Source organism: Falco punctatus, assembly GCF_963210335.1.
Source record: "Falco punctatus genome assembly, chromosome: 14".
NCBI classification, from domain to species: Eukaryota; Metazoa; Chordata; class Aves; order Falconiformes; family Falconidae; genus Falco; species Falco punctatus.
The window spans coordinates 257,698-284,061 of NC_137594.1; the positions used below are offsets into that span (position 1 = coordinate 257,698).

Sequence of the window (26,364 nt, forward strand, 5' to 3'; positions counted from 1 at the left end):
TAACCTAAATGCCTACATTGTAGAAGGCCAAAGTGGCGTGAGAAGGCTTCCATCTATTACCTTAGTTTGATAAAATCCAAAGCTTGTAACAGTTTTCCTTTACCCATCTTTCAATTTTGTCTTTTTCCTCCCCTCACCCCCTCCTCCAGGGAAGCTTATGCTAGAGGGAAGAAGGAAAGCCTCCCTTTTTACCAGAGGAGCCTTCCTCCTCCTCCTCAGACGATCCCATTCCAGAGGAGTTGTTATGTCCCATTTGTAAAGATGCGATGACAGATGCAGCAGTTATTCCCTGCTGTTTCTGTAATGGTATGCAGCCCGTGGCTCAGCACCTCCACATCACCTACAAAAAGGCAACACCCTGACGCCAGGAGGGCCAGATTTCCCTGCGGAGGGCGAGGAGCGGGGCATCGTGCACCGAGAGCAGGGGCAGCTCCGGAGCACAGCACGGCAGAGCCAGGAACTGGCAGCCTGTGCTTGCCCCCAGGGCCACGGACCTGCCTGTCCTGTTGAGAATGTTATGCAGAGGCTTCTGTGATTGTATATTTACAGAAAAAAAAACCCAACCCAAAAAAAGGAAATAAAAAGCTTTTCTTTTTCTGGCTGTGTCCTTGGGTGTGATTGCAGAGTGGTCTGTGCACCCCTCTGCTCTGGCAGTGGTTAGAGAGGGGCGGTTTGGTGCCTTGCCTAAATACAGGTTTTTAGCATATCCCAAGGTCAGCCAGCTTCCAGGGGCATGAACATTAAGACCACCCTATTTTAATATTGGAAAGTATTGCAGGTCTTAATGTTAAGATACGATGATAATGTTTCCTCCCTCGTAATGGCAGAGGCTGGCCACCTTGGCTACGTTGCCACTCAGACATTTTTACATGGTTTATCTCATTCACTTTTTGGTCAGGCCAATGAATGCCTGGGTTGCAATCCAAGCTCCTGGACCCTTCTCCGCCACCTGAATAACGCTGCAAGAAGCAGCAGGGTCAGGAATGGATTTGCGTGGCAGGGACATACCCTGAAAACTGCAGCTCCTGCCTAATGAAACTCGGCTCAAATGTTTGGAGGGAGCACCTACATCTTGCTGTGGGACCGGGAGACCTGTCACAGGACCCAGTTCTGATGGTGCCGTCCAGCTGACTTGAGAGGACTTGGGGCAGTCCTGAAAGTCAGGACCAGACCTTGCCTAGCTTCAGTGCAGAGCAACACGAGAGTTTGGGTGAGAACTGCGAGCCAACAGACAGAAGAGAAACTGCCAACAGTGGGATTGATCTCGGCAGCTCTTTTTTTTCTAGCATGGGAGTGATGATGCAGCCTCTGACCTTTGTGAAATGTGTCCTGGAGTCCCTCCCCAGTGAGGGAGGCGGAGGTCTAGCACTGCCTTTGGCCCACGGCAGAGGTAGGGGAGAGTTCTGGACGTGTCTCTCCATCAATTGTCTCCAAAGGCTTTCTGTGGTGGGTGTGTGGCTCTAGGGAAGGCCTGGGCCGTGATATTTCTTTTTCACAAACTTTCTGATGCCAACCATCTGGACAACGCATCTCTTTGGTGAGAAGGGGCTGAGAGAGATGGGACTCTTCAGCCTGCAGAAGAGAAGGCCCAGGGCACCTTCTCCATGTAGGTCACTATCTGAAGGCAGGGTGCAAAGAAGCTGGAGCCTGGCTGTTTCCAGTGGTGCCCAGCATCCATGTGGCTCAGGGTGGCCCTCCTTCAACAGGGGCTGGCACCAGGTGGCCCCCGGAGGGCTCTGCCAGCCCCAACCGCTGCACCAGCGTGTGATGCTGGCACAACTACCAGCAGCAGCAGGGACCGCCTGAAAGGGGCCTGAGCAGACATGGAGGTGTGAAGCAACGCTGCCGGAGGGGCTTTGCATCACAGGGTCTGTCTCTGAGGCTGGGCGAGCGCCTGGGTGCGCCTGCAGGTGCACCCCTGAGACCACTGTGATGTCACCAGAGGGTCACAGTCACCCCTTGACTTCACTTGGGCTGCACAGCAACACTGCCAGCATCAGGTACTGCCAGCGTCAGAGTGTCCTGTGGGCAGCACCCAAGCCATCGAGTCCTGCCACAGCACGCCGGACGTTGAGAGCTGCCAGCAGCTGAGGAGCCAGAGTCCTGCCTGTGGAACCCGAGCCTTCACGACCCACCAGCAGCACCCGAGCCTTCGAGTACTGCTGGCGGCACCCATCCAGCCCTGCCAGTGGCAGGTGAGATAGCAAGTGCCGCCAGCAGCTGACAGGGCACCAACTTCCAGCACCAGCGATGGAGGCGTCCAGGCATGAGCCAGCAGCACTGGGAGCCGCCAGGATCTCCCGGCGGGAGGACACCTGCCCCATCTGCTTGGGTCCCCTTGAGGGCCCCGCTGCTGTGGATCCGTGCTGGCATGCGTTCTGCCACGCTTGCATCCAGCACTGGGCTGACACCACCGTCGCTGCCACCTGCCCCATCTGCCGGGGGCGCATCGTGGCCATCCGCCGCCTGCAGGGACAGGTGGACCACAATGGGGCAGCTCGCCATCATCACGGCCGGCTCCATCCTCAGGTAGAGCTGTGGCGGTGGCAGGGGTGGTGGCAGCAGCGGCAGCAGCGGGGCCCCGGAGGTCCCAGGCGCCGGAGGCTCTCTGACGACCGTAGGGAGTGCAGGCCCCCCGTGCCCCGCCAGCGCGTCCGCAGCATGTCCAGCCCGCAGGACAGAGACCGCAGCCCCCTCCGCCGCTTGCCGGACATCAGCGAAGGTCTGCAGTGGCTGCACAGGTTCTTGGAGGATGAGCCAGGCTCAGGGGACCATGCGCGCCGCCTCCCCTTGCCCCGCTACCGAGTGAGGCGGCCGGGCCCCCCAGGGCCCCCCTGAAATAAAAACACTGGGGATGCTGAGAGGGGCCACACCTGGTTTCTTCTGTGTCTGGTTGCTCATCGCTGCACAAGTCGGGGAGTGAGAGGGGTATGGCCCTGGGAACTGGGGAAGAGGCTGGCATATGGCTCAAGAACTGGGAGGGAGGGAGGAATGTGTGTGTCGGAACTGGGGGAGAGGGGCCACTACTGGCTTCTTCTCTGCTGCTTTGCTCATCGCTGCGGGGATGGGATGCATCCCCAGAAGGGGAAGGGGGAGTGCCCTGGGACTCTTGCCAGCAGATCCCCAAAGGGGCCAGTGCCTGCTGTCCTGAAGGCCAGGGTGAGGCAAGCAGCTGAGATGGGGGTTTCAGGGAGACCCTCCTCTCCTCTCCTGCCCCCACACCCCTGTGCTGCTGAGGGCTGGGGGAGGCTCTCCGGCTGGGGGAGATTTAACCCTAAGTCTTAACCTTGAGACGTAACCCTAAGTCTTAACCAAATAACCTAATCCTAAGACTCAACCCTAAGACTCAACCTTAAGACTCAGCCTTAAGACTTAACCCTAAGGATGAGCCTAGAGACTTAACTCTAAGACTCATCCTTAAGACCTAACCCTAAGACTTAACCTTAAGAATTAACCTTAAGACTTAACCCTAAGACTTAACCTTAAGACTTAAGACCAGCAGGCCAGGGATGGTTTGCATGGTTTCCATATGTTATTCTCAGGACTCTGTCTTTGCTGCTCGAAAGCCTCAAGTGCCCTCTTTAGCTCACCGGTGCAGCAGCCATGGCAATTTCAATAGACCCGCAGTGAGACACCCTGGCTAATGGCGCAACCAACTGGAAATCCTTCAGCTGCTTCTGCTGTAGGCAAAGGGAAATTAACTGAGTCATCCATGCAAAGCCCTTTCTTTTTGTTGAGTTGGCTATGAAATGTAGCATTTTCACCACTGCTGGAACACTTCCAACAAGTCACAGTAGGATTTTGGACTACAGACATATCTGTGCTTCCCCAAAGGTACCTGGACAGTGGGCAAGTGGGACGTACAGGTGCAAGCCAAGGGATGGGCAGAGGGGAACGGGAGAGGAGGAGGGACAGCTGGAGAAGCACAATAGCAGAGCACTGCTCCAAAAATGATCAGCAGAGGAAGAATAATGGTTGCTGTTATTATTTAACATCTTTACATCCCAACAGCTGAGGTCCACAGCATCCATAAAGTGTCACAAGAAGCTTCCTCCTAGTAATATTTTTCTCCAAAAGGAAATTGACTTCATCTGGAGCAAAATGCACAAACCAAACCACGGCGCTGTCCACAAACAGCCAATAAGAGTGACTGCACCTCAGCACTTCAAAGAGAGGAAAAAAAAGGCTATAAGAATTATAACAAAAAGAATAAACATATCTTGTCCTAGTGAGCAAGAGAACTAGCTCCTCAGATACACTAACAAATCAATGTATGTGCACAAAGCAAGATGTGTCTGAAATGAGGAGAGATTCCACTGCAGTTTGGAAACTGAGATGGTTTCTTACACACACACACACACACACACACGACTTCCACACACAGTCTTGGTCAGGATACTATAAACAGGGGTTTACTTTCTCACGAAAAATACCACTGGACTCTTCATTGATGAAGAGGAAGATGACAGGTCTGTTATCTCTGCCGGAAGATAGCACTTCCTACAGCCTACAGTTTCTCCTGGCACTAGGACGTGACATCGGGTTCAGCAAGAGAAACTGCCAAATCTTGAATCATTAGACCTGCTCAAAAGAGAAATAACAAAAGCTTTAAAATCAGGCCAGTACTAAATCCTCCTTCCTATGCAGAATTGGGGTGTGCACTTCCAGCCCCACACAGAAACAGAGGGGTTTCTTAAAAAGCCACTGTCTGTCTAAACCTGCACACAGCATTGATGTGTATCTATCTCACATTCACACATTCACTTCTCTCCCACTGAGATCATTTATTATCACGGGAGCACTTTCCCATAAGCATGTGGACACGTGACCAGAACTGCACTTGGCACGCTGATGCATTAAAACAATCGGGGATTTTTTTTTCCACTTTCACTCTAAGTGCCATCTTGCGATACCAAAACTTGTGCTACAGACCTCCCCCTGCAGCAAGGGGAACATGAAAAGAAGGGCCAAGCCCCATGTGCCCATCTAATACCCCTGCAGCTTCTCCCAAAGGAGCTGCCTTGCCATGGTTCTTTGCCAGATTCCAAACTGGGGACCTGTGTTTGGTCTCGCTGAACTCCCCTTGCATGTGAAATTAAAGGCAAGAGAAATTAAGAGTCCTGTCCTGATGTTGTTATGTAAGGGATTCCACTAATGCACTAGCATAACTCTGAAGGTCAAAAGAGACTAATATAATGCATGCATAGGAGAAGAAGTGGCTGTATCTTGCTCGATACCTTTTCCCAGATCCCTCCTGCTGTTGCTTCTAGGTGTTTAGTTAACCAACATAAACTTCTCAAAGCAAAAGCAAAGCCTTTTGAAAGTGGCTTTGTTTCAGTAGCAGGTACTTCCAAATACGATTCTTTTTTCAATTTGTGCTGTTCAGGATTGCTGAGGAAGAAAAGTGCTAGGAAAATGGGCTTGCTGTTACAGTCTGTGGCTGCCTGGCATAGCAAGCTTGCTTTGTAGTTCTCAGGAATGTGCCAAATGCCTTCAAACAAATGCACTACATGGTCTCTGTCCAAAGTTCCTAATATCTCAAATTTGCACGATGCAAAATAGAAGGTAACAAAGCTGTTTGGGGAGAGGATGACTGATTGAGGTTACATTAAGACCATGGGATTACTCAACCAGAGGCATGCAAACATCACTGAACAAAGTTTATCAGTCTGTTCCAAATTCTAATTTGTTAGAACATTATTTTTGCAGATTATGCTAGGGTTTTACTTTGGATCTTTATTGTCCGAAAAGACTCCTCTTTCTCTGAGGACCTCTATTCCCCTCTCTACTGGTAGCAAAAGATTTAAAGTCTAACAAAACTCTAGGCCACCCAGCCACAGGGTAAGATTTCCAGTAACTGATTCTGGATCTGAAATCCCCTGCCTGTTTGCAAAGCCAAGCCTAAAACTTCAAATGGTAAAAAACAGAGGATATTTGCCAGACATTGCTCTTCACAGAGATTTGTAGTTTTGTGATGATAATTCCATTCTAGTACCTCTTACACTGTAGGTTCTGACTTCCCGCACCACCAAGCTGCAGTAGTATTGTACAGAGAACACTAAAGCAAAGCTGAATGTATGAAAATACAAGACTAGGCCAGAAACCCATCACATGCAGAAGAAATAACCGATTATCCACCAGAAGTAAACTAACCCCTTTTTAGAGACTTTATTTCTCACAGAGTTTAGCCTTTGTAGTTCGTTTACCTTATTGAGGCCAGCTGTTGAAATAACACCTCCCATAGAGGCTGGATGCATTCAGTCTTGGACTTGGTTGCAATGAAGGGGTTTGGCACTCCAGTTTCACTACAGGTGGACAACTTGCCAGCAGCCTGGAGACTACGCCTGGTTTGTAAGACTGGAAGTCAAGCAGGTGCCAAGGGGTTCAGTGCAGAGGTGCAGCTCAGAAGTTCCAAAACAAAGAAAGATTCCTTTCCAGTGGCCCCTTCTGAATTGAGGGGGCTCTGCTCATGGTTATTCCTTTTATAAAGAGGCATGTGTGGAGGCAAAGGCTACAGTGCCTGCTCCTGCTTCAGTTGGAACCTCTTCTCTGTGATCACTCTCAAGCTGAAATGCATTTGTGTTTTTTTGACAGGTATCTGACCCGCTGGTCCGTCAGATCTGCAAAGCTTATCTGGAAGAGGGGCCCTAAGTGGTGCAAAAAACCTCTGCCAGTGGGACATCCTTTGCTGAAGGATAATGTCAAACATACACACGAGCCTCTCTGTTTAAACCACTAATGGACAGAACTGGCATAGTCAGTAAGCACAGCTGTTTTCCACTGCTCTGCTTTTTTTGCAAGGTTGTCAGTATCCCCGATTTTCTTATGCCAAAACTGTCATTAGTACTCTATACTGTCTCCAGTGAATGAGCTGCAACCTGCTCCTCTAGCAGAATACAAGATTTAGCAAAGCAAAGTCCAGTGTGCAGAATGATTTGGAGAAAGGAGGGGCAAAGACTTTTACCTCAAAGCTGGAAAGGATCTGAAGGCTTTTGTTTCATCGTGGCTCACGACTGGGTTTGGAAAAGCATGTTTCCCGCTTTTTCCAACAATGAATGGTGATTCCCCATTAACCTGTGTTTCAACTCAGATCTGCCTCATTTGGGCTTTTATACCTGTGACACTAATGGAAGAAAAAGTCTCCTGCAGAACTGTATTTCCTTGGCAGTAACAGAAATTGTTATGACTACCGAAATTATTTTTTTTAATTATCTGTACTATCCATAATTTGCAGCAGAACACCTATGGCAGTGGTAAACAGACGTGTGTATCTTACACGTCCCCTTAAGGATTTCTGGCTTGTGCTTCACTCCTGGATCTAGGAAATACAGAATGTTGACATCCTTGATGACTTGGCCTGTGATTTTTTCCCCATGGAAATACATTTGCCTTAAGTCGTCCGTATCGGTGGTACGGCTGCTTCCTGGGATAGTTTGGGCCTGATGGATGCGCATAATTTTCCACGCTCTAACTAAAAGGTGGCACCATTTCTCTCCTTGTATAGTAGTACGTGCATGTACCTTGCACCTACTGACCACTGCTACTTGAGACGTGCTACTTATGGGCCTGGTATGAAAAGGTCATTACATTTATCAGGGTCATTATGGCTTTGGCTCCGTTTCTTTGATATTTGTCTGGGGGCTACAGATCAACACAGCTTATTTATATACTACTATGCCACTTAACCTTGTACTGCTTTCATCAGAATCATCTACTAATAACTATCAGCATGGACAGGAACAGAGAGTAAGGATAAACATGTTTTACCCAGGAAACCAAGTTATAATCGTTCTTCTTAGCCTTACTTTGTGAAATGGAAGCCCTACATTCAGCCCCTTGAGCTGGCCAAGATCTTTTTGCTTTGGGAGGCAGAGCTAAGACTTCATTAACTATACTGAGATAAAATCTCTGGCTGACCGTCTATTTTATGAAGCTTTGAAACCTACAGCCCTTCAGAAGGGAAAAGATTTTTCTTTCTTCTCCTGCGTACAGAAGTTACTATGTCTTCTAGCCTAGGTAGCTCTGCTCAGTGAGCTTTACTAATGGAAAAGTCACTGGATTAAACCACTGCCTTGAGATGAACCTGAATGAGCACATTTTGCAAAAGACCAGGTGATGCCCACAGTTAATGTTTTCTACAGTTTAATGCCATGAGCTGGAAGGACCTCTCTAATTTTCATGAAACCTAACATTTGAAAAACAAAATCATTTCTTCAATATGCCTTTCTCGAGTTCAGGGTTTAGTACAGATCCCTTACAGTATGCATGAGCTTTCTACTCTTGAGTGCAGCCCTGTTCTGTTTGTCGTTCATGGGTGATAGTAGGCATTCATTCATGCTGTCTCCAAATTAGTTTTTGTGTAAGCATGGTGTCAAGGAAGTGTCATGGTTGTGTAAGCATGTGTAACTAGATGGCCTAGGTTTGATTTCTAACCTGGGGCTTCACCCATTGTGGAAGAAAATGCCATCTGTCAGTATCTAAAGGATCTTCAGTGACACATAACAGGGAATTCAACCTGGAGCTGAAGGAGGATCGCACACAGCAAAGTCCTAAGAAAAGAACTGGGGCCAGAATCCAGGCACAAAAGAATCTTGCTCAAAGTGCAGAGGTTTCACACATTTATTAGAACAAGCAGTAAACAAAAGTCTCCTAAGTATAAAATCTAAATGTTCTCGAGCCCTCATCCCAGACAGGCGAGTCACAGCATGAAGGGCAGATCCAAGTTCTTCTCGCCAGTGCCGAAGCAGATATAGCCGTATTGCTCGGTCATTGGGACATGGTAGAACATCAGTCCCAGCCGCAGCAGGCTCCGCAGCACCACCACAGTGCCTCCCTTCTCTAGCTGGACAGTCCAGGAGCCTGTGCAAGAAAATGCCATTTGTCAGTATGTCACAAGTGCAGTCCCTGGAAAGGAGAAAGAGGCAGCGTTCCTGGAGCAAGCTGTCCCTAAGCTGAGAGGGGGACTGCAGCGCGTTCTGCCTGACCAGTTAACAGTGCACAAGGCTGCACTGGAGTTTGTGATGCCTGAGAAAAGGGAAGTGAGGGAGACCAGAAACCTTGATACCTTTTTTTCTTTTGTCAGTTCAGTGTTACAGGCTGCCCTCAATTCCAGATGTCTGTGTCTAGCTTCACACGGTAGCATATTCCATGGCTATGATAGTAACGCCATATGCGTCACAGGAAGGGACCCCTGGAGCTCCAGACTTGTATACTTGATCCCTAGGAGAGGCTAGAGCTATTCTTGGATGCTTCTGAGCGGGCAGCAGTTACTCTACCAAGCTGCCACCTACTTGGTCTAGCTACTAGCTATAGAGAGCCAAGACTAGCTATAGCAATCCTGCATAGTATGGAATTTATTTTTAAAATAAACTTGTAGCTTTAGTAGTGAGAAGAGGAAGAAGACATTTCAGCTCCAGAGAAGACTGGTTTCCCTGATGCAGCAACTGGAAAAGAGGAAGAGAGCATGAAAAGCAGGGTATTTCTTAGCTCAGAGAATTTTGCAGAAAAGGTTAATTCTCTTCAGTCTTTCCTGGCTCCATCACTGAAGAGGATGTGCGTGGTAGGGGCAAAGGGATTAGTTTCCGCATTCATTTTGCTTTGGCTCTGTGGAGGAGGTTCAGAGCCAGTGTGAAAATGCAATTTCTCCTGGATGCAAGGAGCTCTGAGCCACTGTTTGTTTTGCATCTGACACGACAGCCTGGGAACAACACAGGAGGGGAAGGGGCTGGAGCATCAGCCTGGATTCAATGCCAGAGGGCAAGGAGCTGCCAAAAGAAGAAAATACCAGCTTCAGCACCAAATCAGTAATGCCTAGAGGCTACAATGTAAGGAAGAAGGTTCCTGCTGAATCTTCATCTAAAAGCAAAAGCAGCAGGCCCAAATAAAAAAGTGCAGTTGGAGCTGTCATACTACTACGGGCCTGGAGTCAAGCGGTCAGGCTGTCTGCACCCAAAGTCAAAATGTGCCAATTCCAGAGTAAGCAGAAAGCCCATAATGTGTTGGGACAGTTAGACGGTATTCATCCTTGTAGATAATTTTAGGCTCATCAGTTTATGCTGTGACTCATGCTTACTTACGTCACGGTTAGCCTGGGGAAGGGCTTCTGTGATTGCTGTCAGCTGCCAGTCCTCCCCTTCCCACTCACTTCTGACTCTTGGCCAATTTTAGTGGCATCCGACAAAGGGTTGAAGTGTTTTAACACCACAGGTTCCTACAACAGGTCTCCACAGGACACGGCCCAAGGGTTGACTGCAGCTCCTGAAGCTATTTGTTTATCTGCCAGCAGCTGTGGGGCAGCACAGGCTGTTTGGCTTGCCCGGCAGCAGCTATCTGGGCAATCAGTGCTTGTAGCTTTGGGCTCTTGCACACTCACTTGCAGTACATGTAGTCTCTGAAGCAGTTCATGGCAAACTGCAGTAGTTGAGGGCTCGATGGGGGGGGGGGGGGGGGAAGTTGAGAGGAAACAGTATATATGGTGGCTGCAGAATCAGAAAGGAACACCACAATTCAAAGCCCTGTAAAACCAGGTGTCATGAGTTCTGCTGCTCACCTGTTACCTCCCTCTTCTCTTTGTATTTCTGTACTTTTCAGAAGTTTCTTGGGCACCACTGTTTCCCCTGTCTCCTTCAGTAGCAAGTTCCACAGGTTGGTTATATCATAATATGCACCGTGTCGTCTTTGATCTGTTACCTTCCAAAGCACCCTCTTCAGTTACATGCAAACATGGAACTAAATGGACAGCAACACCTGCCTTCCATGGCAGTCACTGAGCTTTCTAACAAAGTGACTCTGGCTGCAGGATAGAAGTACAAAAGAGACATTCACAATCTTTTAAGGACTCGGGAGATTTCCATACCGGAGAGCTTACTTCTGACTCACTCAGCTCCATGTTGCCACTAAAGAGAAACAGCTGGAATCTCAGTAAAGCAAAGCGCTACTTAATACAGAGCAGGATCAGTACAGGTGTGTGCCATCTTCCTTGCACTGTAACATTCCTTGCACACGTCCTAGTTAAAGCATGAGCTAGTGTCTTCACACACAGTGGTTTCACAGACCAGGCAACCCCAGTCTCCCATGCAGTCTCTCCAGTGCTACTCATATGGACACAAACTGAACTGGACCTTGGTCATAGCTGGAGTAAAACCACATATTAATGGTTCAGCCACTGGGATTACAAATTCTAACTGACTGGGTCTCTGACAAAATCTGCATGTTCTTAAGAAACTTCACTACTTGGATAGCATGGAATCCCAGGTGAAGAACATTTCATGACGAGGCAGATCACCCAGTGGCTGAAGCACTACAGCCATCTGCTGTCAAAGGACAAGCTTTCAAACAGTTTATTGAACTTTGCCTCTAAAAATTTTCACCATTTGCTCGTGGCGGTAGCTAGACTATGCATAGGAGAGTTGAGCAACAAGTGGCAAGCAAATAGGTCTGAATATCTGACAAATAACTTTTTCCATTTCTCCTTTGAACATCGACTCTGCTTTCAGTGCAGGGTTCTTGCAGCTTGCGCTTGCAGAAATGATCTGCAAGCCCTTTATCACGTACTGGTGGTTCTTGCTGTGGCTTTACACATTGGTTTGCAGGGGGGTGACTGTAAACTTTTGAAAGAGTTTCTCTGACAAAAAGCTAATGGAATGAGGAACTCTCATTGTCTTTGATTTAGGACCAGTCCTCTGAGAAGCAAGTCTGTCAAGAATAGGACTGTGCCTTGCCTTGCTGGGTGGTGAGAGCCTCTAGGGATTATCTGGTTTGCTAAATGTCTCCCAACATACTGGAAGCATCCAGCAGCCTGGGTACATGTGATAGCTTGTGTGTGTGTATATTTTTGTTCATGTACACAGATGAATCCTCTGCCCAAAACTATTTACAAAGAACAAAAAGAAATGCCTGGAGCATGACAAATGGGAAAGTTGAGAAGGAAAACAGGTATATTAATGCTCTCATGAACTATATCTGGATTCAGACTTCTTTTTGCTGGACAAATTCACAGAGAAGGCAGAGTAAATAGAGTTCAACTTGATTTAATCCCCTTATCTATGCCCTGGGGCAATACAGTACATGGATCCATGATCTCCTCACAACATTTACCCAGTGTGCTTATCTATCTCTGCAGAGGATTCATCAGCAGTTAACTCTGCTGATCAAAGGAACTTCCCATGTACCTTCACACCTGGCAGAAATGGACAGATGTAATTGAAGACAGCTCCATTCACTTTTATGCTTGATCTCTAAAGGCTGTGATGTGCAGCTGTTTCATTTCCCTACTGTCTGTCCAAGCTGCAAACTCCCAAAGGGCTCAGATTTGTCATTTCACAAATGTGAGACCTTTGGGGAATATTAAATTGTTACAGCTTTCTAGCTCTTCTCTGATGCTTGGTTCTGCATCTAATTCTATGCAAATAAGGACAATAAAGTTTTGCTGATGCTGCATAAGTCTTCCTGTGAAATAAGGACCTGAACAAAACAAGCAGGTTACTTCAGGGCAATCCCACCTGGACTGACACAACACTCGTTGAAGACAGGAAAAAAATTACATGAAACTGTCTGAAACTGTAATGTCATTTTCACTCAGATCCTGTTTTCAGCAAGAATTAGTCATAGAGCTGCTCTTTATTCTGCAGAGCCAAAACAGCAGCAGCCGTGCCACCCTCTACCTTTTACTAACCAGATCACTGGGGACATATTTCTAACACAGCAATCAAAGGTGATCTATTCAGTATACTTTTCCAGGCTGGACCTTTGCAACACACAAAATCAATTCAGAAACCGCACTGATACACAGTGCTGGTGTTTGCCTTCTAAGGAGGCAGCACATTAAAGTTGTGAAACCTAACCACTTATTTTGGTCCTTTTAGAGCCCATTATCTCAGTCTGTTTTTTCCCATACCTCACCACATTAGCAGCATTTGAGGAGATGGTCCAGAAGACAAAATTATTTGAACTCATGAGACACGGAGCAAGTTATTCTCCTTGAAAGCTTCAAGACAATTGTGTTCTCTTCCATCACAGCTCAAACCTCACTATATTAATAAAAAATGCTTTTTCAGGCCCACCTTTCTTGTAGGAGTTTGAAATAATGATGTCATAAACCACTCTAAATGTACTTTAATCAGAAGCTAATGAACAGCATGAAATAATAGCTTAAAATGAATATGCCTTCTTTCCTCCTTCAAGAAAATGCCTTAGAAATGCATTTCATAATAAAATATAAAAAGGGCTGAGAACTGCAAAAATGAAATGCTGCTTTTATCCTTTTTTTCTTCTTTTATCCTTTTTCTTTTCTTTTAAACCTCCCTGCTATTACAAATGGTTCTTGGAGTAAAATCATTGCATAGGTAGCTGTAGGTCTCTATTACTATAAAAATGCAGGAGTGGGATGCTGGGTTCAAATCCTTTCTAATATTGGCTCAGAATATCCCAGGGCAGTCCCCGTACTGTTCATTGCCCCTGTGTCAGACAACATGTCGCTTGCTGGGAGGCTGAGAAACTCAGAGCATCAGTCTGTAAGGTACACCAAGACTCCTAGATAAAAGTTGTCAGGAAAAAAAATTTACGAACTATTATTTGCATTGGAGGGAATACAAACAGAACTAAGAGACAGCAAGTAAAAGCTGGCTTTCCTAGAGTTAAATACTGATTTTTACTTGCATCTACGTGTGAGCTGTAGCCTATGTTATCCCTAAATCAGGCAGCAGAGTTAACTTCACTCATCATGCTTGCTGAGGTACAGGGAACCAGAGGTCATTGCTCTCACGCCAGAGATTTCTAACAGTAACACCACTCTGGTAAGATTTCCATTCTTCAAAATCCATTTTTTTAAAAGAGCAAATTAATTCTGAAGCTGCACCCAGCAAACCTAAGGAAGCCAAGCACTGTCTGTGTTGAAACTATTGCCTGTTGCTGCTCCAGAAGGGAAGGGAGGGAGCTGCTGTGTGGGCGGAAAGAGCATGGGAAAAATATCCGCTGGATGAAGATCTGGAGCTTCCTATTCCCTCTTTAGAGCAGGCTGCAGCCTCCACCCCTCCAAACGCAGACAGGAATTCTGAGGAGTTCCTTACATCTTTCCCAAACAGGAAAGTGCTTTGAAGATTCTGATGCTCACCCAGTGTTAAAACACTGCCTTTTTTAATGGCACTTCAACAGCTGCCAGGACACCAGAGCTGAATTTCAAAAGTCAACCTACTTCTCAGCTTCTTCCTTTCCAGTTGCCAATAGAAATCCGTCTCATCCCCCATGTCTGTCTCAGCTATGGACTGAATCTTCTAATTCACAGAGGCAATAGGGTGTGTGAGACATTAGCTTTTAAACAAAAGCCTTTTAAGAAGGCTGTTTGCAGAACCTTCCTGTGGGAACTGGTCCACTTTCAGTATGACCTCTCATAACATTGCTGCTTCGGAGGTGATTCAGCAATGCCTCGTTTCAGTACAAGCTTGAGAAGAAACAGCTTTAAGAGCTAGACAGGCTGATAGAGAGGCTCCATGTTGCAAAAGCTCACAGAGGGTCATAAAAGTGACATTATCAATTCCTCTTCAAAGGAGGAAATGTCTCAAGGGAAAAGCAGCGTCAGCATGGTTGCTCTTACCATTAACACAATATGCTGCCACATGAGCAGGTTATAACCTACCTTGCTGCAGTTCAGTTCTGAGTGAGGGTGAAGTATGGAGTTATAGCACAAATATTAACCCACAGAGGGGTAACATAACCGCTTCCCTTTGCAAAAGCAGCCACTGCTTGGCTGCGTGACCCCAGGCACTTAGTTCTGACAAAGCTACACTGCACCCATGGGATTTAGCTTCCATTTCCCTCCAACAGAAAATCTAGCACTGCAAAGAGCTTCCTACTTCTAATTTGCTGTCGATAGGAAACAAAGACAAATTGCACAGCAGAGCAGCTGTAAGGAAATTTTGCTGCACGGACATTTGAGGCACAGCCTACCAGCCATAAGGACACACATCCAAACGCTCTTATATGTGGGGCTCAGACTCCTTCATGCCATTTACTGGCTACAAACTAAATCTCTTTCATTTGCTTGACACACCACCTGCACCCCATACGTTAACACTGCTGTCAATATTTCCAATTCCCCATATAACTATTTAATAATAATTAAATAAAAACACAGACTGGTTGCAGGTTCGGTACTATTTTTAAAAGCCTCCAGAGCCAGGAAAGCACAGTTTACAAACAGTCAGATGCTTCCAAGTGGCTCTTGCGTGGTCCTAATGCCTGCCACATCTTTGACACACAAATACAACCATGCCCAAACCTCAAAGTAAAATGGTCTTGCTTCAGAGGGTTTTTCTCTCCATTATCCTCTCCCACTGGGGATGCCTCTGCAGCACAAATGATTAAGACAGCCCTGGGCCTTCCATTTACACACAAAGTACCTGTTTCCTGCTGACAAGGAAGACCCAGGCATTGCAATGTTGTCCCAGGAGCACAGTATTCAGGTGCCTCCAAGTACTGGCTGAAATGAGGCCGTACTTAGACATCTGACAACAGTGCGGCTTAATCCAGTTGAAGCAGGCTCTGCCCCCAAACCCTTATTCCCCTCCTCATCACTCTTCCATCACAGAGACCGCAAAAGTGTTTATTTACTGCTCAGTGAACCAGGTCAGGGAAACAATCTGGCTGAAAAATAGTTTAGCCAAAAATAAAATTATTTTTCCAGCTGAAATCTGGCTGCACAGCCAGCAATGCCAACACAAAAGAAGGGACAATACACAGACATAAATGAGCAGCAAAGGATGGGAAAGACTGAAAAAGCTAGCACAGAAGTAACACACATCAAATTGCAGCCTCCTTATAGCCCAGTTAGTTTGCCCTTAAGTCCTAAATCCGCCTGATAATTAGAATAGAGCTAGAATCCTTTTAACTTTTGTTGTTGTTCTTGAGAAAAAGATGCAGACTTTGCACAGAAAGCATCCAGAACAGAGATTTGGAACAGGGCTGTGCACTAGAGGAAACAGCAAGACAATATACAATCAAAATTTAGGAGTAGAAAAACTGGTTAAAATCTGTGCTATTTGGATTCTGACAACTGTAATACTGATCATTGTATCTTGGGTCTTCTGTAGTAAATTTACAAATCTCTCAGAGAGGCAAAGCACCCTCCTTCCAAAGCACAAGTTTATGCTGGATCTTGTCACACTCCATATTTCTTGTTCAGCTGGTCGCTGTGTGGAGCGTGCCAGAAACCACGTAGCATCTACCTGGGGAGCCCCTGCATTAATCCATCACCTTCGTGGGCTTCTGTGAGCCCATTGGTTGGTAGGAAGAAAAAGAAGGAGTCTCTCGCCCCTCCCTGCTCTGAATGAAAGACGCTTCCTCTAAATCTTGCTACAGGATTTCAGGCTCAATTCAGCTTCTTTGGGGCTTTTGTCACCAAACAAATGTGATGTCTTTGAAAGAAAGATTAACAGTTTGATGAAAGGATGCAATGGACAGCTTTGTTCTAGCCTGCTTCCCCCTAGAGCTTTCGGTCACTGTCACTTTCTTACCCACCGAGAATATCTGTCTGACTCTCAGAGGAGATTATGGCCACCCTGTAAGATTTTGCCTCTCCTGATAACAAAGCACTGGCCACTTTGAGGAGGTGATAATGATGAACAGGGGCTGGATTAGGGGCAAAGAACCTCACATCGATCTCCGAATTCTGAGAGAACACAAAGCAGTCGATGCTGGGATTCAAAACCCATCGAATGCTTAGAGGACATCCAATTCGCTCTCCTGCAGGAGGGGCAAGGCTACAAGCCCTGTCAGTCCCCCAGTTGTACTTCTTACCTCATCATCAAATTAGCAGGACTAGTTAAAAGGGCTTAGGGTGAGGAACAGATGGCATGGGTTATTAACTGTTGATGTTCTCATACTAAACTAGATACTGAAATCTAGCCCGAATTACCTGAAGAGCTTACCAGTTTCTGAGAAGACTGTCACACTGAGCGTATCCACACAGCACGGTGCAGTTGTGTTGATATTCAAGCTAATTCTGAACACTAAAGATGGCTAAGCATCTTCTAATGCCTGGGATATCTTAGCTGTCTCTGCACAGCACAACCTGCACAGCACAACTGCCATACAAATATACCCATAGATGAACTGTCTCATCCTTTTCCCTCTACACACAGCCACGCACCAATTCCGCCTGCAGAATTTCAATCTATATGACATTTGCATACAGTAAAGCAAGACAACGCCCATTACTTCCTCCCTGCAAATGTTCTATGGCCAAAGGGGCAGCAAACAGCAAAGCAAAGCTATAAACAGGGCTGGCACCAATGCCAGCTGCTGCACAGGCAGGAGCTGCCACTCAGAAATAGATCACTCCTAGCAAAAGCTGACCTTGTTGTGACTTCAGTGACATACAGACTGCCCTGGGCTTTCCCCTGCAAGTGATTTTTCATCATTCCCTAGAGAAAGGGCTAGGCCAAGGCTGACCGATGTGGTGATAAAACTATAACTTCTGGTTCTAAGAGGCTTCACCCGCATTTCCCATCAGTTCATCAAGAAGTTCATCTCCTTTTCATGTCCAATGAACCAGGAGCTGAAACGGAGACAGGGTGGGCCATGATTTCTTTTACTGAGAAGGAAAAAACTTCAAATATAATCCCTGGAAAGTTGCTGCGGAAGACTCTGCTTCTGTCCTCCTCCTTTCACTGCAGCAGTCAGGAGAGTGAAGGATTCCACCACAGCTCTCGGTTGATGGGCAGCCCTGCTCCAGTATAAACTCATCCAAGGTCTCTGACTAAACAAGACCCCTGAGGTGATACAGACCGAGGACCCAAAAGCAGTGAATGCACTGCTTTATTACCTATAGACACAAAGCCCAAGGAAAGCAGACTCCTTTCCAGAAATCAAAGCAGACCACAGACGGCCAGTCAAAAGCTCTAATACTAGCTGGCTCTGGAGTCCTCACGTGGCAACATAGCAGGAGAGGTTCCAGTCTGATCTTGAACTCCTGAGCTGGCAGCACCCCAGCTTGTAAGAGGACAACATCTTGTATTGCTCCCAGGCAATGCTCTTGGGTCGCTGCAGGCATAGCCTTAACAGCCTTTAAAGGCTCCTCAGTCCAAAAACATGAAGAGTGTCTCTACTTTTGAAGGATGTAGGAGACATGCTTATGTATTTGCGTACATCCATTGCATGCCTGTAATCACTAAGGGTGCGAAGAAAGCTATTGAAAAGCCCCAGGACCATTCCAGAAATTGCCTAAGCTTGGAAGGGACAGAGTAGCTTCTCCATACCTACAATTCAGAAGGTCAATATACCACACACAGCCTGGAAACTCAGGCCATACCTTCTCCTCAATTTGATGCTGCTCTCGGTGCTTTTCTTTCTCGTTTTGCTTTTCTAGTCTCCTTTTCTGTGCGCAGCACTGACAACGCCTGGACCACAGTGCGCCCTGCTGGAAAGCAGCAGCTACGGCCAGCCTGGAACTATTTCTAGGGATGGATGACTTCAGTTTTAACAGAGAACTTCAGGTACCAACGCTTTAAGTAATAGCCCACTGAGCTAACTGTTTGGTTCGATTCTTACATCCGAAAGCCGACTGTTCTGATGCATGCTAATCTGTTTTACTCCTTCTGTACTACTGTGTTATGAAGTTTGTCAAAAACACTTCTATAAATGTCAGGTAACTCCATGGGATGCTGTAGCTCAGTTTCACACATTTGCCAGACCTACAGATCACCTCTCCGAACCAGGAATGAGGATAGCTGTGAGGCACACTAGGAGTTTTGTTCTATGTTTTGGCTACCTCTTTTTATCCTTGCTAATATGAAGCACTGCCCTCTCATTCATTATGGGTCTTTTAGTTTGAATTTCAGCAAGACAGCTTGAAAAGCCTTGTCCCCGTGTGGCTCTTGGCAGGCTAAGAGGTAAAGTGCTTTTGCTCTCAGTTTTCACAGAGCTGGGGAGGTGCTGCTTCTTGTTAAGCAATGAAAGGGGAGGGCTCAGGTCACATCAGTGAAATGTTAGCGGAGAAGGGAGGCTGGGTGAAAGTAGGTGGCCAGCACAGCATAGCACTGCTGGATTTTGCAAGGCCACTGGGGAGGTAGCCATTTGTCTTAGAGCCCTGATAACGGGCAGGCTTGCTCTCTGCTCGCTAGCTGGGGGTTGTAAATACCTCTGCAGACACAGACTCTTCAAATGGCTGGAGACTAGGCTGATAGAGGATTAATCGCCTGGAGGGTGGGTCGAAAGGGAGTTAATTAGCTGTGTTAATGCATGGAGATAAAGCAGGTTCATGCCTCCTGGCCGCCTTACTTCCAGCACCTGGACTTTTGGGGCAACCAAGATGGAGCTACCGAAATGGGCCAAAGGAAATTATCTCCCACTTAGAAACGCAGCCTCTCTGTCTTCAAGGGCCCATTAAGCACCAGCTGTTGCTAAACCGGTAAAAAGCGTGCCAATGAAGCTCAGAGAACAGGAGGTTATGAGTGGTCTAACCCAGGCTACTGTTCAGCAAGTCTGCAGAAAGGCTAGTGCCCAAAGTATTCAGCCAAGGAAACAGCCACAAATCCCATTGTCTGCAATGCTGTGTAAGGAATGCCTCAAAATCACTGCACTTTCAGGTGAACAAACGGAGCTACAGACTGAGTGGCTGTCACTTCTTCCACAGTCAAAATGGTAAAGGAGCTGAAACGATCTTCTCTCTAGGCACTTCTCTGGCTGAATCATGAAACAGCAACTAGACGAGACTCACTATGATCCACCCTGCCACTGTATACCCGTTTAGAATGACGCTACGAAATCCCAGCATTACAGAGCCAGAGCAATCACATCTGAGAGGTCTCAGCTCCCCGGTCTACCCTACACAATGCATGGCAATAAGTCAGGAATCTCCTCAGTCCTCTTTTGAGCCCTCATGCGTCATAGTTCAGAGCGTAAAGCCAGCTGTACGGAGAGTCCTGTGCTTAGAGTCGCTGTCTCAGGAGCACATTGCCACCTTTGCGTTAATGTCACTGACAATGAAGAAGCCCAAACTAAAAATCACCCTCCATGGCTGTCATCAAGTTTACAGCCAGGCATATCAGGAAATCACCTGTTCTGTACTCCTACATTAAACTTAACTCAGTTACTCATGTCTGGGACTAGCAACTTAGATTTGCCTTTGGCTAAAACACAATTCCCAGGAAGACATCCAGAATGATGCTAAGATACCAAGAGACACAAATTCCTCCATTATCCTTGTTAGCCGGTAGTAATTTTACTGTTAAAATTTGTACCTAGTTTCTCATTTTCATTTTTCTGGCTATAATATTCAGCTGCTGATTCCTGATACGCCTGTCTCTGCTATACTAAATAGATCTTCAGTAATCAATACTTAAACTCCATGGAGTATTTACACAGTGTAATACAGTCATTCTCATGTTCTTTCCTGCAAGATAAAGAGATTGAACTGTTTATGTCTCTCACCAGCCCTTGAATCCTTTTGTGGCTCTTTTCTGTAACTCTCCAGTTTTGCAATGTGCAGTAATCCAGTCCTGATTCCACTAACAGCATGCGCAGAAAAAAAATCACCTCCCTGTTCCTATTTGCTACCCCCTTGTTTATAAATCTACAGATCAAATTAGCCTTTTAAGTTTCAGGATCAGACTGGGAGCTGATGTTCAGTGGGTTGTGCCTGGATTTCCTTTCAGAGCCACAGCTTCCAGAATACAGCTCACAGTCTGGCTTCCAGTCCCTGCTCTTAGGTCTGTGACTTTGCAAGTAGCTACATCAAAATGTACTTTCTTTAAGCAAGGCCAGTTTACCAGATCTCTGTAGCTGTCCTGCCCTTGTCATTATTTGCCTCTCCACCAATTCTTTACTCCTAGATCATTTATGAGTAAGTTCAAAAATACCAGTACTGGCACTAGTCCCAGCTGAATCCCATTCTGACCCTCTCCAGAAATATGCCCATTCAGTGATTTCTAAATCACAACTACCAATTAAGATAAGTGTAGGGGAATATTTCTGCAATGCTGGGATTTATTAAAGGTTAACATCGTAAGTATGCCACAAGTCTCCTGAGATAATGATTTCAGCAGTAACTTATCTGGCTCAGCCATTTTCATTTTTTGACACACAGTGAAGGTTGTCTAACTACTCTCCCATAGCAAACAGTCTGAAAACTGTCTGAAAGAGTATTTTATTGTCTTCATTTCATGTAAGTCCATATTCTTCCCCAAAACAAACCAGAAAAAAAAATTGAGCATTTCTGCTCTTCCACATTTCTTATCAGCCTTTTTACCTTCACCATTTAGTGACAGTTTCCAGTACCATTACTATGCTTTCTTCTCCTATCAATATAGTTGAAAAAGTCCTCCCTATAGTTGTCAGGGACTACTGCAGGTTATTCTGGCTTCCTTGTCTACTCAATATAAATTCCAAATTATATCAATCATTAATTGTTCCCAACTTTCTGTATTTCTTTTATATTGCTTTTTAAATTCTAATTCCTACCCTTATTCCACCAGTGAACTGTGGTAGGCTTTCAGCCAGAAGCAGCTCTTCATTGACTGGGAGTCATGACTTGTGAATAAAGTCTTCTTTTATAAATCCTATTTCCACTCATATCTTTTCCTATCCACATTTTTCTTTTCCTTTGCCTCCAACATACCTCCCCTCCCGCATCAGTTTTTAACTGCATCAGTTTTTTAACCTGTTGGTGTTCCTTATCTCCATATCAAAGTGATCTGAGTCAGCAATCTGTAACAAAACTCAGAGTCAATTTATTGCTTTTCTGAACTGTACTTTGAAAGCACCAAAGACCTGAATTCTGCATCCCCTGTTTTACTTCCTCCCAAGCTTTCCAGTCCATGCTAGTACCTTAGGCTTTCTCCCATTCCCTTTCATTCGTCCTTGCAGAATGTAGCATAGCCTGATCTGATACTATGGTGACAGTAAAATCATCCTTCCCCCTCCATTTTCACTTTTCCCATCATGTCAATGCTTGACAGGTGACCATTATTTCATACCTATGCAACATTAGGTCGTCAAGTGAAAATGCTGTAGGCATGCTAGGAATTTCTGCTATTTTTTTCACCATTCCATTACCTACAAGCACATGTAAAACTGCCACAACTCTAGATCCCGAGATGCTATCACCCAGGGTGCCAAACTCCATGCAACAGAAAGGACCACGCTGGCAATCTGCCAGCAGCTGAAAGGCTATATCTAATTGTGCATAAAGTTGAGCAGATTGTCTGCTTAGACTAGAGCAAACAAGCTTATCTTTAAGGCAGACATATGGCCAGCAAAACCTACAGATCCCAGCATGCAACATGATGGCCAGCTGGCCACTTGGATCAGAAAGAAGCATTACATGATCTGATACTGTGGTGACAGAAGATCAGTATCACAACCCCTCCATGTTCAAAAATCATGAGTCGGGCCACTCAAATTCATGAGTTTGGCTCAGAGAGCTGGCGACTTTAGAGGGGATAAGCCAATTGAATTTGCTTTTGAGACAGGGCTTGCATTCTCCCACTTTTCTCTACAATCATTTACAAAAATGTATTTTTAAAGTAAAATCTAAGTTACGCAGTCACTTGTCTCTGGGAGCTGAGACACCAAGAAAAAACAGACAGACTCACAGTATGATTAGGGGAGGAGCAGCAACATAGTCTGAACTCTTGAAGTGCACAGATAACCCAATAGACAGACACGCGGACAGAATCTGGAACCTGCAATCACCACAGATATCACTGATAAAGATGAGGGTGGCAGACAGTTTTGTTACAAAACTCCAGGTTCCCCAAATCTTGCACTAAACTCTCTTTTACTGTTGTTTCCTTTATTCAATCTGGTTTAACTTCCTTTCTTCCCACCTCTCAGCTGTCATATAAAATGTTGTCTCTGCCTCCAATTTTCCATTCTGTAAGACACCTCTGCTCTCCTATTATGACACCCCATACATTTGATGACAGTTGCACCCTTGACAGCCACCACAGATGTTCAGTTTCCAATTAATAAAGAAAACTATTCCAAAAGAGTTGTTACTTTTAGACAGGTTAAAATCAGCCCTTAATCTCTCAGTCCTGTTCTTTAGGTCTTTTAAGGGAGAATCCTAATGCACGCTGGGAGCATCACTCACATGTTACTCAACCCGGTCAACTTTTTGTGTATTTATTGAGGGCAGAGATGATTTTGGCTTCGGTCACAATTCTAGAGTCAATAGATTTGGGAATTCCTACTTCTGCTCTGACAATAACTGTTCAAGAGTGGATCTAGCCAAGAAAGACAAGAAAAGCTTCGGGTCAAAATGAGGGGATTTGCCAGAGCTATGAACAACATGTCAGGAAATAGAAAAAGCACTGTCTGCGCTGGGTCAGGACCAACATGAACTGGCAGAATTGAAAGAGGGTAGTTCAAGACCCAGAGTTTGAGTACCTTGCAACCTGGAGTGAGGGACTTCGGCAGAGCCGTGCAGATAAAGTCAGCAGAAAGCCTCTGTCTACCTCCTGTTCTTTTTTTTCCCCCTACATTTTCACAAGCAACCAGTACTTCAGGCAACCTGAATGCTTGTTAAAGGGGGGTGGATTGATCTTTCTTTAATGTCAGAGCTCCTATCTGCATGTGATAGAGTGCAATTAGAGAGGCTACATGCCTTGCTGATCCTGTAACCAGTTCCTGTCTTACTTCCTTCGCCTGACAAGCTCATTCCATCAATCCTCAGGTTCAGTCCAAAAAGGAGCAGAACAGAGCAGCCAGAGCTGCACAGGCACCATGATGAATCTTCTTTTCTTCCATTAAGAAGCGCTCAGCTGCACTTGAGCTCAGGTAGTCTTTGAGAATTAACTTTTTTGAGGAGACAGAGATCTGCACTAACAGCAACAACCTCCCAGGAACGGGGCAAAGGTTCACACTTACTCAGACCGCAGGTTGCGACAGGAAGACAAACACGACAGTGGCACAGCTGAGCCTCACTTTCTATCTGCCACTGTGTAAAATTTGACTACAAGTCAAATTTGATTTAAAGACTTCAATAAAACCGCCATCTTCATGTCTAACACACAGCATGACCTGCCAGTTGCCTGGTCCCTTGAACTAGATGTGAAACACTGCAGAATTGTATCTGTAATCTTTCAAAGGTGCCATTCTTCACCACAGCTGAAGGGGGCTAAAACCAGCTCTGTGATGCAAATTAGTCTCCAGGCTCTTAGCCCTTGGTGCCTGTTTTCTAGAGGAAACATAGAAAGCACCCCAGATTTATCGCCTGTTGCAGTGGCTCTATGGTTTCAGGCCTCACAAAATTAAAAAGTCTCCCTACCACAAACCCTAGGAAAAAAAGGGTGGGCAGGGAATGCAAACAGTAGCAATGCCTGAACTACCATACAAAACTGCAGCTAAAATTTTCTTAGGAGGTATCTAGGACCTAATCTCCCTTGCAATACTCCTTTTTGAGTCCAAAGGGCCAGCTCAATGGGCCAGCATACATAAAAATGTGCAGTCCCTCCAGACTACACCTTTGTAAAACGACTGCAGCAAGGACACTCCCAGTAAGTTGAACAATGGTTTACATTTTAGCACTGTTTATGCTCTGAACAGTCAGAAATGTTCAGAATTCAGGCAGGAGCTCACTAGGTTCCTTCTCAGTCAAAGGAAAGATTGGACAAGATATATATATATATATCTTGTCTAATCACACACACATAAAGTCTGAAAGTCAGAGCACTGGTAATTCACTGTCCTTCCAGCCAAATCCATCAGGCACAGGTCACCTACTATCCTATCCTGCTACTCCAGGATAGGAATAAAATAGCAAACTTAAGTTCTGACTATGACCCAAGAATCTTTCTTTCTGTTCTTTCTAGACAGCAGGCCATGAAAACACTTGGCCCAATCCAAAAAAATGCAACAAATCAGCAAAAGGTAGTTAGAAGCAAATAAAAATCATGCCCATCTCTTTAGAGAAATAGCCTGCCAGGGGAAGAAGCTTTAAATATACTTAACAGTTGTCCAGCAGAACAATAGAGATGTGAACTGAAAATACGTTCCAGTAGGCACATCTTCCTTTCTGCTTCCAGTGTAATCCCACTAGAATACAGATTATTCCACACTGCAGCATCTAACACAGTTTATCAAAGGAACATTTGAATTCAGCCTCTCAGAGATACCAGCTTAGTGTTAATGAGAGCCCATTTAGATAAAGAGCAGCAATACCGGGTGAGACAAGAGGTCTCTTCAATACTTCAAACCACATAAATTCCCTCTGTCACTGGCGGAGTTATCTCTCCCCACAGGGACACCAGCTGTCACAGGCTTTACCCAAGCCAAGAGACAATATGCCACTCAGGCAGAGGGGTTATTAACTGCTGATGTGGTCAGATCTGTTGTGAGGATGTAACAGCTCTGGTACACTTACATCTACCACTGTAAGCATTTAGATTTGCTTAAGAAGGGAATTAAGTACAACAGTTAGTAAAGGATACAATTCCTTTACAGATTTGCAGGAGCTCCTCACAAGCATACCAAACTCCATAGTAACCTGCATCCTGTCACCTCAGCATTTCCCAGACTACTCAAGGCTGCCTTCCCTTTCATTGCATCTGTCGATTCTTCTACCTTTACCTTGTGGGATATCATGCTCCAGAGAGTCTAGAAAGTCAGTGGATGGGTCGAGGTCAGCCTTTTCCAGCAGGGTTTTATTCTCAGGTTAACAGGCTCAGTGAAATGGAAATAGGAACTTAACTTTTTTGCCTCCATCAAAGAAAGACCTGCAAACAGCCACTGATGACCATTAACAGAGTGAGCTAGGCTAACGTTCGTCACACCATAGAGTATCATATCGTTTCTCTAATGCCCACAACATAGGAAAGAATCACAATCTTTCTTCAGTGGACTCCACAGAAGACCGAAGACTTGCCGGAAATGGGTGACATCAGTCATCAATGATGTGCATTGCACGCCATGCTAACTGCAGTCCTAGATGAGCAATGGGCACTGAGTTGAGACCAACCCTCTGTGCCCGTTTGGTTACACCCTATATCTAGAGAACTCACTGCAGCTATAAGTGCTAACCGCTGACATAAACTATGCATGGCAATGGCGGGTCCCACCTTCCCGGTGGCACCGGCGGGCGCAGGCGGCCGGTGTGCCGGGGCTGAGGGCCCGGGCGTGCCGGGAGCCGCGCGGGGCCGGTGTACCTCAGTGCCTGGCGCGAGGCGGCGGCCGTTCCCGCGCGGTGCGGGGCTGAGGGGAGCGGGGTGGCCGCGGCCCGGAGGCCGTGCGCAGGCCTGGGGCACCGCGGGCTTCGGGGCAACGGCGGAGAAAGCAGGGCCCTGGAGAGCCTGGGCAGGCAGGGCAGGCTGTGCCGGGCCTGTGGGGAGCCAGCCTCGGCCCTGAGGGGCAGCAGCCCGCTCGGAATGCGGT

At 46.1% G+C, this 26,364-nt stretch overlaps 1 protein-coding gene across 1 annotated transcript; it reads right to left on the reverse strand.

The window, feature by feature from the left end:
• Positions 1-8,287: 8,287 nt before the first annotated feature.
• LOC308072976 (radial spoke head protein 9 homolog) lies at positions 8,288-26,042 on the reverse strand. The gene is given in 3 exon segments (XM_080410619.1): positions 8,288-8,859; positions 25,564-25,644; positions 25,647-26,042. Coding segments are annotated over 3 exon segments (375 nt in total). The 5' UTR covers positions 25,780-26,042; the 3' UTR covers positions 8,288-8,698.
• Positions 26,043-26,364: the final 322 nt, after the last annotated feature.